The 12,285-nt window shown below is 52.8% G+C and overlaps 1 protein-coding gene and 1 non-coding gene across 2 annotated transcripts; both read right to left on the bottom strand.

The window, feature by feature from the left end:
• Positions 1–218: 218 nt before the first annotated feature.
• WRAP73 (WD repeat containing, antisense to TP73) lies at positions 219–12,095 on the bottom strand. Its single transcript, XM_061160546.1, has 12 exons — positions 11,964–12,095; positions 7,926–8,078; positions 7,329–7,445; positions 5,749–5,821; positions 4,409–4,512; positions 3,665–3,751; positions 3,222–3,356; positions 3,069–3,146; positions 1,958–2,057; positions 1,220–1,345; positions 677–868; positions 219–536 (listed from the first exon to the last, which is right to left on the bottom strand). Exons 1-12 carry the CDS (start codon positions 12,030–12,032, stop codon positions 394–396), a joined length of 1,377 nt encoding a protein of 458 aa, XP_061016529.1. The 5' UTR covers positions 12,033–12,095; the 3' UTR covers positions 219–393.
• Positions 10,469–10,541, bottom strand: TRNAG-UCC (transfer RNA glycine (anticodon UCC)). Its single transcript has one exon. It is a non-coding gene; the product is annotated as a tRNA-Gly (tRNA).
• Positions 12,096–12,285: the final 190 nt, after the last annotated feature.

Genomic DNA, 12,285 nt, shown 5'->3' with positions numbered 1-12,285 from the left:
CCCTGCTTCAGAGTGTTCAGGGACAGAACAGAGGTTCCATGCAGAACGGGTCCTGTGTCGGGGGTGGGGTGGGGTGGGATGGGGGACTGACCACTTGGGGTGCAGTTACTTCCCCTAAGACAAGTGAACCCCAAACTTAAAACTGATCCGGAAGACTTTCCTGTGACTTAAATCTTTTAAGAAAGTAAGCATTAGCCATTTTATAAATGAACAAATACTTATTTTAAATAACAAAAATTGCAGTTTATTCCATACATATTTACAAAAACACCTTGCTATGGCAAAATGAATGCAAATCCTTTTCTCTGGGCCCTGGAAGGAAAACTCGCCCAAGACGCTCTGCTCCTGTCCCGTAGCCAATGTGTGCCACCTGGGCCTGACCATGCCTGGGTCCTACGTGCAGTCGCCCCGCTGCCCGAAGGCCGTACGCATCCCCTCCTCCATCTCCAGGAAGCACAGGCAGAAGTGGTCCTTGCTAAGGAGGGCTAGAGAGTCCCCGCTCGGATGCCAGCACAGGGAAAGCACCTGGAAGTCACCTGGAGAAGACAGGTGGCCAGGGGTTAGGGGAGACCCGGGTCCCAGGGTGACCCAGCTGGAGTCCCAGAGTTCAGCAGGTGGGCCCCCGGCCCCGAGGCACCTCCCCAGAGCATCTGCTTGTGTCCCCGCCCACGCTCACCTTCCCCGGGCACCTGCACCGACACGCAGCCTGCCGGCGACCACAGGTACACCTTGCTGCCCCCCGTGCAGATGGCCAGCCGGGGCTGCTGCGGGGCCCACTGGAAGGCGCGCACAGCGCACAGCTGCTCCAGCACTGCCAGCGGTCTCAGCTTCCGGATGTCCCAGATCCACACGGCATTGGGGACGCTGTCTTTGAGGAGGAAGGGGCACGCAGGCTCACGTTCACCCCTCGCTGCTCTGCTCCAGCCCGTAGCCCTTCACCAGTGAGGATGCCCACCTTCCCCAGGGTCACGGCGCAGGGCGGGGAAGGGGGGCATGTCCTGTGGGCCTGGAGCCCTGCTCTTTCCCAAACAAGGAGCAGAGGGCACAGAGGCCTGGGCTTGAGCGGCTGCTGCTCTGACCAGGCGATGGGCCCCAGACACTGCCGCTGCAGGACATCCACCCTGCCAGCAGCGGCAGAATGGGAAGAAGCAAGCATGGGAGGCCCGAGCCCCGGAGGAGGCCCACGGGGGACAGCACACACACGGGGCGGGCCACTGACCGTTCCTCGTGGCCAGGAAGTAGTTGTCAGGACTGAAGGCCAGCGCCCCGACGCCGATCCTGGGGTTGGCTCTGTCAGCGGCTGGCTTTAGGGTCTGTAAGGAGACCGGCATCGAGGCAATCTCGTCTGGGCAGGAAAAGAGAGCGCCCTGAGCCTCCCTGTGGGCAAGCAGCCTGGGTCTGCAGTGCAGCCCGCAATGGGAGAGGAAATGACTGTGACTACACGCGGGGTGAAGAGGACACGTGATAGCAGGGGCAGGAAGGATCTGACAGAAGGCAGGGCTGTGCGGGCACCTGGCTCGCCCTCCCCTGTGAGGCCGTGGTTCCAGAGCTGTGACACAGGGCCTGGTGGTCGGCCCAATTACTCCCATTTTATGGATGATGAAACCGAACCACGAGTGACCTCTGCACCCCAGATGCAGCTGCAGCTCCTCCCCGAGTCCTCTGATGGCCTCCCGCTCACCCAAGGAAAAGGTCAGCGTTCATTAAAAAAAAGTTGCTCTCAAGACCAGCCGACAATCAGGAGTCCCAGGGCATGTATTCAACCCACGGAGCCAGAACCCAGGCAGCCTGCTGGCTCTTGGCTGAGGACACTGTCCACCAGGTATCGCCAGAAAGGGAAAGGATTGAAAGGAAAAAAGGGAGTATCTGGAGTCCTGGACCGAGAAGGCTTTTTCTCATAACGAAAGGAAAGGAAAGGGAGGAAGATGAGGGCGGCACCACCGGCCGAGCCGCTCACATTTGCTCTCCGAGGACGTCAGGGGCCCAGCCACTGCTAGGGGCGGAGGGAAGGCCAGGTGGCCCAGTGGCGGGCTCTTCTCAGCCTCCTTGTACACCACCTGGAAGAGAGACGGCCCAGGCAGCACGTGTGGCCGTGGTCCCTCACTGTGTCCTCCTGGACCATCTCCACGAGGTCCCGCCTGCAGCTGGCATTTCAGTGGAGACAGGTGACAGATGGGCCAGGGTGGGGGCACGTGTCACCAGAGGCCGGATGGGAAGGGCGAACGGCCGTGGGGTGATGGACCCGAGGCGAACCCTGCGAGGCCTCAGGTCAGTCCCACTACTGCATCTCCAGTGGGTCCTCCAGTCACCGCCCTTGCCGGGACGTCCGCCCACTCACAAGCTCCCCAGAAACCCACTCAGACCCCAGGGCTATATAGCGGCCCACCCACTGCTTCCTCCTCACCCCACACCTGTCTTACTTGGGTAGCTCACCTGCAGGCAACTCACCAGAGTGTCTGCCCCCGTCCCTGCCATCCCTGCCCTGAGGCCGGGGTGTCTGCCCTCATTCCCATTGTCCCCGCCCCGAGAAAGGCTGTCTGTCTGGGTCCCTATGGTCTCCCGCACCCTGTCAGGGGCCTGCCGAATAAACAGAGCTTGATCCCTCCTCAGGGCCTCTGCGCTGCTGTTCTGTTCACACTGCCTGAATCGCTCTTCCCCAGACCCTGTACCACTTCCTCCCAAGGTCCGCCTCAGGGCCCCTTGGCAGACAGCCTTCCTCCCCTCCCCAGGAAGGCTCCACAGGGAAGAAGTCGCCTGCTCATCTCTGACTGGCCCAGAGCACAGCGCCTGGCCCAGCAGGTGCGTGGTGCCTGCAGGCAGGGGACCCCAGTCATGGCGCAGAGCAGGAGCTGGTCCCAGAGTCGTGGGGGTGGAGGAGGCTGGGAAGGACACCACTTGGGACCCTTTGGGAACATGGCAGGAAAAACAAGGACCAAGGGAACGTCTGCACTTGGAACGTTTCAGCATCAGAAGATGATGGGGATGTGAGCCCCTGTATCACTTACACTGATAGTGTAAAGTGAAAGAGCAGCTTGCTATCCCTTCCTCAAACACACTTCCAGACTTACTATTTTGGGATTATTAACAGTTGCAGGATGCCCAAACTCTGTGATCATTTTCCAAGTCACGTGGTTAAGAATCCGCACCTGGAGAGAACCACGTGGTCAGAGCCTCCGGGGCGCTGGCTGTGCGTGGGCTTTGCCCCACAGACCCCCTCCCACCTTTCCATCATAGCTCCCGATCGCCAGGAACTGACTGCTGGGGCTCCAGGCCACGGACTTGATGCCCAGGGACCACTCGTAAGCACAGAAGGTGGACAGCAGCCGGCCATCCAGGGAGTAGAGCAGGACCTTGTACTGCAGAGACAGTGAAGGCATTACTGAACCTGTGGCGTGCGAGGCGGCCACCCCAGGGGAGTGAGACTTGGGCGGGGACCCTGCCCTCCTCCACAGCGGTGGGAAGTGGAGACGGGGACGGTACTGGAGAAGCAGAGAGAATGCTGTGGAAAAGGGGAAGCTGGGTCTTAAATCTAAAGACTTGTAATAAAAGCTCCTCAGCTCAACATCTGAAAAAGGCAGAGTTCACGCGTGAGGCATTCGGAGAGCATGAGAAACATAGACAACAGTGCTACAAGCAGAGAGTGCGTCCTGAGCGGGTTCCCTACCTCCAGGCAGGAGTCCCAGACGGCCAGCACGCAGCCGTTGGGGGCCCACTCGATCCCTGCCAGGTCCTGAGTGTCCGTGTCAAAGTGCTTCCCAGGCGGGTGGGGGGAACAGAAGACATTGAGAACATTTTCTTCAACAAATACACAAACATCTATCTCATACCTGATTCATTAACACAGTATTTAATCTCCTCGTCTCACCATGGGCAGAAACACCTATAACTGTGTTCTCCTGCCATGATAGGCCAGGCAATATGCAGCCGCGATGTGGCTCAGGCCTCCGTGCGGCTGAGTCTCACACCTTTAAGATCAGCTCAGGGGAGACCCTCCCAGGGCATCTCTGCCCTGGTCAAGGAGGCCGCCATCTGATAGCATCCGGGACCCAGCCCAGCCCCGGGGGTCTGGCCTGGCAGCCTCCTGCCCATCCAGGCACGCAGTCAGTAACCTGTAGCTCACTCCTCCTCCTGATGTGGGCACACGGATGCTAACACCACTGAGCCAACAAGAAGCCTGGCGGCTCCCATCTAGGGGACTGTTAACTGCTAACACCCTGAGAGCCCACGCGGTCTCACTGGAGCCTGTGAACACCTGCCCGTGTGCGTGCCACGGGGTAACAGGCAGCACCCACCTTTGAAAACATGGAGCTATCTTTCTCACACCGCCTGGGAGAGCCTCTGGGACCTTCAAGAACGTACCTCTGCCCCCACCCCACCCCAGGGTCATGCTCCCGGGTGTGCGCCTCACCCGTAGCAGCTGCCAGTCACTGCAGACGAAGATGCTCACGTAGTCCCTGCAGTCCCGCCTCTCTGCCAGTGCCAGGTAGCGGCCGTCCCTGGTGAAGGTTATTCCTGCCAAGGAGAGGGAAAGGTCCTGGGATCGAGAGGCAGTGGTTTTCACGTTAGAAGGAGAGAGAGAAGGCAGAGGTCTGAAGAGGGGATGCAGCACACAGACCCCGAGTCAGTGGCAGAGTGTGGGCACACGAGGCAGGGTCCCCACACCCTCGATCAGGCTTCTGAAGTACAGAGAACCTGCGAGACACACAGTGCGCCCTGAGCCCCGATGAGCCCCTGAATGTTACTGGGAAGTGTGGAGCTCTCCAGGATGCTATACTCTTAGGAAATCAACTGCAAGCAGCTCAACTGGGTCAACGCAGGCTCGTCACCACAGCTCCTATTTTTACTTTTGAATTTAAATTTGGAAGAAGTCAATTTAAGGTGAGAAGCTGGCTGAAACGTCAGACTGTCCATTCCAGGTCCACATCGGTGAACGGAGTCCTCTGTCACACGTCACACCTCCAGAGAACACCTAAGTGACAGAGCTGCTGTTTCACCAAGAAGCATGCGTGTCCTCTGGAGAGACACTAACATGCAAACTATGAAAACAAAAAATAAATGAACAATTGCATTTCATTCACATGTGAGCTTCAAGCCGCTGATGGCAAGAGAAAGAACAGAAAAACCTCTCAAATCATGTGATGCTTCCTTCTCTTTATTAACTAGAAGACAATCAAGTAATTTCATGATTCGGGAGGGGGCCGTCGACGAGCTCTCGGGTTCAGTTAAACGCATGTGGGGGGTTCCATGAGGGCACAGTGGACACACGCCCTTTGCCCCTCCTCTGAGATGTACGGATGGGATAGGTCACTGTTCCCCTCTACAGAGCTCAGAGTTAAGTCAATGGCGGATTCAGTTCAAAATCCGCCGTGTGGGGTGGGGTCCCAGGACTGACACGAACAAGAAAGGATCTGACACCCAGCTCTGTGACAGACGTACAGGATTTGCATGTAAACCCTTTTTTGACATCTGTTAAACGACATTCTCTTTAGTCATTGTGATCACAGAACAGGGAAGCCCTGGTCTTCTGGAGACACAGGTGGGGGAAGGCTTACAGAGAAGTACTAGGAGATCTGGGATGTACTTTAAAATAATCAGGGGGAGGGGTGGGTATAGAGAAAAAAGACTGGCTATGAGCTGATATACAGTTAAGGCTATTTTGTCTGTGTTTGAAATTTTCCAAGATAAAAAGGTCTCCAAACCCCCAAACAACTACAGAGAAATGGCCTCTGAGTAGCTCTGACAACTCACCCTGCTGACAAGCCTTAGGGTATTTGATGTAGGACACGGACTTTGTGCACAAGGACCAGACAGTTATCCGCAGCTGCCGAGGAAGGGGGAGGAAGAGAAAGGAAACAGCATAACTTAGCATTCTCGGAAAGACTATTGCGAGTCATAAGCCAGATTGCCTGCACCTAAACAAGAGATTGACTGAAGTAAAAGTATCAGGAGTCCTGGGGTGTTTTCTGTCTGAAGAAGTGTGTCAAACTCACATCTACAATTGCTAATTTTTTTTTTTTTTTTTTTTTGGTGGTGCTACGTGGCTTACAGGATCTTTGTTTCCCAACCAGGGATCAAACCCAGGACACGGAGGTGAAAGTGCTGAGTCCTAACCACTGGACCACCAGAGAACTCCCACAATTGTTAAATTTAATGGTCTTGGTGTTTAGTTTTCATTTTGTGACAATACTATCTGAGTGACACAAAGTTAAATATAAGTGCATTTTAGTTCCAAGTACAGTCAGCACCCCTTTCTGCCTGATAAATTAAGCTTTATTGCAGGCACAGCAGCCCACGGAGGGTCCAGTATTTCTGGGGGATTCAGCATCCAGGGGTCTAAGAAGGCATGCCCTGGGATAACAGGCTGGGGGGTGCTACAGTCAAAGTTTTCATATAGTAGCAAACTTAAAAATGTTTCTCAGAGAAACACATCTAGGAGAGAAAGCCACACAAGATGCCCCCCAGTCTCTTGAAGCAGTGAAGGGGGTGAGTGGCTCTGCCTCGCCAGGTGGCTGGGCCTGGGGTCAGCAGGGACAGGGAGTGGCCCAACTGTCCGAGCGGAGGCTCTGCAGAGTATTTCTGGGGGACCCACTGCAGGCACATCACATCAGGGGCTGGAAGAAGCTGTGACAATGAAGGACCAGTGCACCCGAGCCCCCTGTAGTCCCCTGACGTGATGTGTTAAGGGAGGCATATGCACACCACCCAAGTTGTCTCTGATTTACGGTTGGACTTCAAAGATTCTTCTTCTCACTCAGAGCTCCTGCCCAGGGTCCTGCATCTCAAGGGAGCCCAAGGCTTGAAGAGCAAATCAATGAGGAGGTTAGAGACACACAGATCAGATGTCTCCAGGGAAAGAGGTAAATTCGTGTCCGACTCTGCGACCCTACAGTCTGCAGCACACCAGGCTTCCCTGTCGCTCACTATCTCCCCGAGTTTGGGCAAACTCATGTCCATTGACTCAGAGATGCCATCCAATCATCTCATCCTCTGTCACTCCCTTCTCCTCTTGCCCTCAATCTTTCCCAGCATCAGGGTCTTTTCCAACGAGTTGGCTCTTTGCATCACTGAAGTTCTTTTCTATTGTTGAATCAAAGGACCTGTCTAAATCCGTAAAGATACAATTTGAGATGTTCTTTTTAAAAAACTTTTTTTCATTAAAACTGGGCAAAAAGATTACATAACAACACTCATGGGCTTATAATGCTCTAACCATTTATGACATACATCCTCCCCGCTTGACCATTCACTCCAATCCTCCCAAGTGATCAGGACAAGGGGTGAGGGGTGACTGTCCTGTGCTGAGGCAGGTATCTGGGGTGCCCACTCACGTGGAATTCCGTCGTGTTGAGGATGTGGCGCCCGTCGGGGCTCCAGCAGGAGGCCACCAGCCCTGCCGAGCCCTCGTCTATCTTGCAGTGCCACTCTGGCTGCTCCAAGGACCACACCTGGACTCACAAAAGAGATGAATCCATTTGCTACTCAGGCTTAAGAACAACTGGCCATGAGCTGCGTGGAGGCAAAGACGGGCAAACTCTCAGAACCCTTCAGGGTGAAGGACTGCACCACACTTCTCAGTGATGTCACTCTGTTGTGGTTTGAAGGGTTTATTCCCTCTGCTGTCTGAGACCTCACTTAGTTAAGTCTGAGGTCTATAACAAGACACATCTCAGCACTCCCTAAACACAGGAACCAGTTGGGCCACTTGCTGAACACTTCCTGTTACAGAATGAATTAGGTTACAGATCAAGGACATTGACATGCTTTCTTGTTTTTAAAAGTACTGAAACTGTTAGAGCACTATTATAATGTTATAAGAAAACGGGCTTTGACCTGTGCAGCCCCTTCCTCCATACCAGAAGGGCACAGAACAAGGCCCTGGGTGGGGGCTGTGCTTGGGGGGAGGGGGGCGATCCATCCGGAGGTACCTGCACGAGCCCCCGCTTGTACAGGGCACACAGAATGAAGAGCGAGTCGGCTGACCACTCGAGATGCTGGATCTGGTCCAGGCACGTGTATAGCTGGAGGATCTGCAGGGTGCTCGCATCCCTGACCACCAATCGGTACTGGACGCAGGAAGCCTGGAGGGGGAGAGGAGAGGCCATGGGGGTGGGCTCCAGAGGAGGGCACTCCTGGGACAGCAGCATGCCCTCCAGTCAGGACGGTTGCCTCCTCCCCCTGCACACACGCTTTCTGTCTAGATGGTCTTGTGTTTACCATGTGGAAAGCCTATCCTGAACAAAGATGAGTTAGCAGAAAGATTAAGCGTAAATGTAAAACCAGGTGCCCAGCTGTTAAGCCCCAGGAGGAAGTATTACTGCAGAACTCTACCGCGTCATTTCTGCTCCTGTCTTCACTGCGTGACAAATGCTAAAGCAGGACACGGCACTGGGAAAAGGCCCTCTGAAAACAACCAGCTCCCCTCTGGTTCTACCACCTGCAAACAAGCTCTGTGTGAGCCACGAGGAGTGGGCTCCAGGCTGCCGGTGAGATCGACCCAGGAACACAGCTCCCTTTGGTTCCGTGTCTAACCTGGACCCAAACCAACAGAAAGTCAATATACAGGCCTGAAATTCTGCAAATGTAAGGACACGTCATAAATTTCCATCTACCTGTGATGAGAGAACAGCTAATACACACTGGTGTCTGCCCACAGGTCCTGACACAGGCTCCTGATGAAACCCTTGGAAAGTCCTGGGGAGGTGGGGGGCGGCGGGAGCATCTCTTATTTTACTGAGGCAACTCTGGGTGGGCTCCTGGGGGGACTGTCACCGGAGAGACCAAGCCAAGATTAGAGGCTTGGAATTCTCAGCCCTGCTCGCCTCTTCTCTTCAGCAAAAAGGGCTCAAAATGGAGTGAACAATCACCCCAGGTCTATGTGGTGAAGCCTCCAAAAAATCCCAAAGATGCAGGGTCCAGAGCTTCCAGGTGGGCAAGGAAACCCACATCCTGGGAGGGTGAGTGAGTGAAAGTCATTCAGTTGTGTCCGACTCTTTGCGACCTCATGGACTATACAGCCCATGGAATTCTCCAGGTCAGAATACTGGAGTGGGTAGCCTTTCCCTTATCCAGGGGATCTTACCAACCTAGGGATCGAACTCAGATTTCCCACATTGCAGGCAGATTCTTTACCAGCTCCACGGGGACAGAACTCCTGAACTCGAGACCCCCAGATCTCACCCTCTTTATCTCTTCATGTGCCTACTCATCTGTTCCTTTATCACACCCCTTAATAATATGGTAAATCTGTTTTTTTGAGCACTATGAGTCACTCCAGCAAATTAATGGAACCCAAAGAGGTGGTCATGGAGCCTACATCAAGTTGATCAGGAGCAAAGGTGACAACCTGGACTTTCAATTGCAGTCTGAAAGGTGGGGGGCAGTCTGTGGGGCTGAGCCCTTCACCTGTGGGCTCTGGGCTCTCTCCAGGTGGACAGTGTCAAAACGGAGTCAAAGTTGGGAGTAGGACACCCATCTGGTGTTGGGGAGAACTGCTTGGTGTGGGGAAAACCCCACACAGGAGGTGACCAGACATTTCAGAAGCGTTGAGTACCGGCAGCCGTTTGAGAGGAAAATGGACTGAGGGAGGGAGGGCTGGGGGTTTCTTATATACCCATTAACCATTAACCCTGAGTCTGGAAACATTTAACTCTTAATACAGTGTTCTTAAAGATACAGTTACTTTATGTCCATATTTGTTAACAATATCCAAATCCAAGCAAATGATTTCTATGGCTCATCATACTTATCTGTTAACCAGAGAGTGCACACCACCATTCAAAAATCAAGAACTGACTTCTGAATGTTAATTGCCTCTTGTTGGTACTTATCAAAGTCAAACTGGATTGTTAGGTTTTTGTTTTATGAACTTTCATTTTTAAAAAGCCAATGAGTTCCATCTGGAAAAAAAAAGAGTGGGAGATGGACTGCTAATTAGAACAAATATGTGTTCCTGCTTATTTTTTCACTTTGTAGCTTTAAAAGCTGTGATCAGTTACCACAAACTCCGGGTGAAATGAAATGTCTGTACCAACACTTGGAAAAACTGTATCAAATCTGTTGCAAGATGTTAAAAATGGCAACAGGGCCCTACTTTTCTCAGCACTTAGAATAGAGCTCTGAAAAACAGGGTTCCAGTAACATTACTACCAAGGCTCACAATTCTAATCAGAATGTAAAAACTATACCAAAACTAAATGAGGAAATGTAATCTTTGTCTCCATAATTCACTGGAAGTTTCATGTCAGTGAGTGAAAGTTACTCAGTTGTGTACAGACTCTTCGCAATCCCATGGCTATACAGTCCAGGGAATTCTCCAGGCCAGAATACTGAAGTGGGTAGCCTTTCCCTTCTCCAGGGCATCTTCCCAACTCAGGGATCGAACCCAGGTCTCCCGCATTGCAGGTGGATTCTTTTTTTTTTTTTTTTTTTTTGACTGCATGAGGTCTTAGTTACAGCACATGGGATCTTGTTCCCTGACCAGGGTTTGAACCCGGGCCCCCTGCATTGGAAGCACAGAGTCTTAGCCACTGAACCACCAGGGAAGTCCAAGGCGGATTCTTCACCAGCTGAGCCACCAGGGAAGTTTCATAAATGACCAAAAAACAAATTTATTGGGGAGTATTCTGAAAAGTATACCAAGGTTTTTGGGGTGCCATTTAAGCTAAAGATATTTTATATTTTGTAGCTGAATACCATACTATGTGATTTAGAATAAAACCTCCATAAAGAAGGTAAACATGTAATTTGAGGTATTAATACAGCCATCCTCAAGGATAAATGGAATGTTAACAACGCTCAAACTAAAAAGACAAAGCAGGATGCATCAGTTAATAGTTAATGAAACTAAGTACAGTTTTTAAAAAGCATTTTTTTTCCTTAATGTCTTTCCAATGCCAATTATCACCCACCCACCACATTTCCCCCCATGATTTTGAGAATGTACACTGATCATACTGGTATATTTTAAAACTTACATTTTATGTATGAGAGCTCAGTGATGTGAGAACCACTCTGCCACCCATGGAGTGAGCAACTCAGATCCCAGGAGTGTGGACTACTCTCTTTGTCTGAGCACAGAATGCTAGTTACCTAAGTCATTCATCTGGCATGTGGTAGAGACCCTCGAAGGGGGCTGGAAAAGGTGACAACAGCTAGCTGCAGCACTGCACCGTTTTATAGCCAACAGGACTATATACCTGCCTTTTGTTACAAACAAACAACAACTTACAGTCAAAGCTATGGTTTTTCCAGTAGTCGTGTAGGGATGTGAGAGTTGGACCATAAAGAAGGCTGGACACCAAAGAATTGCTGCTTTTGAACTGTGGTGTTGGAAATGACTCTTGAGAGTTCCTTGGACAGCAAGGAAATCAGGGCAGTTAATCCTAAAGGAAATCAACCCTAAAAACTCATTGGAAAGACTGATGTTGAAGCTTAAACTCCAATACTTTGGCCACTCGATTCGAAAAGCCAACTCATTAGAAAATACCCTGAAGCTGGGAAAGACTGAGAGCAGGAGGAGAAGCGGATGACAGAGGATAAGATGGTTCGATGGCATCACTGACCCAAGCGACATTAGTTTGAGCAAAGTCCAGGATATAGTGAAGAATAGGGAAGCATGGCGTGGGGCAGCCCACGGGGTCACAAAGAGTCGGACACTACTGAGACACTGAACAACAACGAGTCCACGTTTACTGGGTCTTCAAGTCTGTGAAGACAGTGTTGCTTTTACCTGCTTTTAACAGATGGAAACCGAGGTGCTGGCAGCTTCCCGGGTTCCCAGAACGCAACAACGGTCCAGGTACCCTGCTCGGAACCACAGCCCAGGTCACCTGCCTGGGACCCACACCTGGTACCTCCATCCGGGCCCCAGGTACGCCCCATCCCCTTGGTTCCTCGCCGCCCCGTACAGCCACGCGCCTCCTCGCGGAAGGCGCGCCCTCGGCCCAGGCCCGGCGGCCGCTCACCAGGTACTTGCCGTCCGGGGAGAACTTGCAGAGAAGGCTAGAGAGCTTGAACACCTCGGAGAAGTTCATTGCGGCCGCTGCACCCGGGGGCCCGCCAAGCCCCGCCGGCCAGCCAAGCCGCAACCGCCCCTCCGCGACCGGAAGTGACGGAAGGGCGGGAAGCGCGCCGCAGCCAGTCAGGGCCCCGGGTGACGCGCAGCATTGTGGGGCTTGTAGTTCGCTACCCCGCCCAACGCGCGCAGCCGCGCTTTAAAGGAGATAAGGTGTTTCGTCCCACAAGGGATTTCCGCCGGTGCTCACGTGTGAGAAGTCCCCTCCAACT

The sequence above is a fragment of the Dama dama genome, chromosome 14 (genome assembly GCF_033118175.1).
Source record: "Dama dama isolate Ldn47 chromosome 14, ASM3311817v1, whole genome shotgun sequence".
NCBI lineage: Eukaryota > Metazoa > Chordata > Mammalia > Artiodactyla > Cervidae > Dama > Dama dama.
Note: the sequence above shows the minus strand (reverse complement) of the source record. Positions and strands in the feature narration are given on the sequence as shown.

Coding starts and splice junctions, on each gene's coding strand:
- WRAP73 (XM_061160546.1), bottom strand. CDS start 12,032: ATGAACTTCTCCGAGGTGTTCAAGCTCTCTAGCCTTCTCTGCAAGTTC. Junction 8,079..11,963: donor CCCCGGACGGCAAGTACCTG/GTGAGCGGCCGC, acceptor CTCCCCCTCCAG/GCTTCCTGCGTCCAGTACCG. Junction 2,058..3,068: donor CTGTTAATAATCCCAAAATA/GTAAGTCTGGAA, acceptor TCTCTCTTCCAG/GTGGTGTACAAGGAGGCTGA.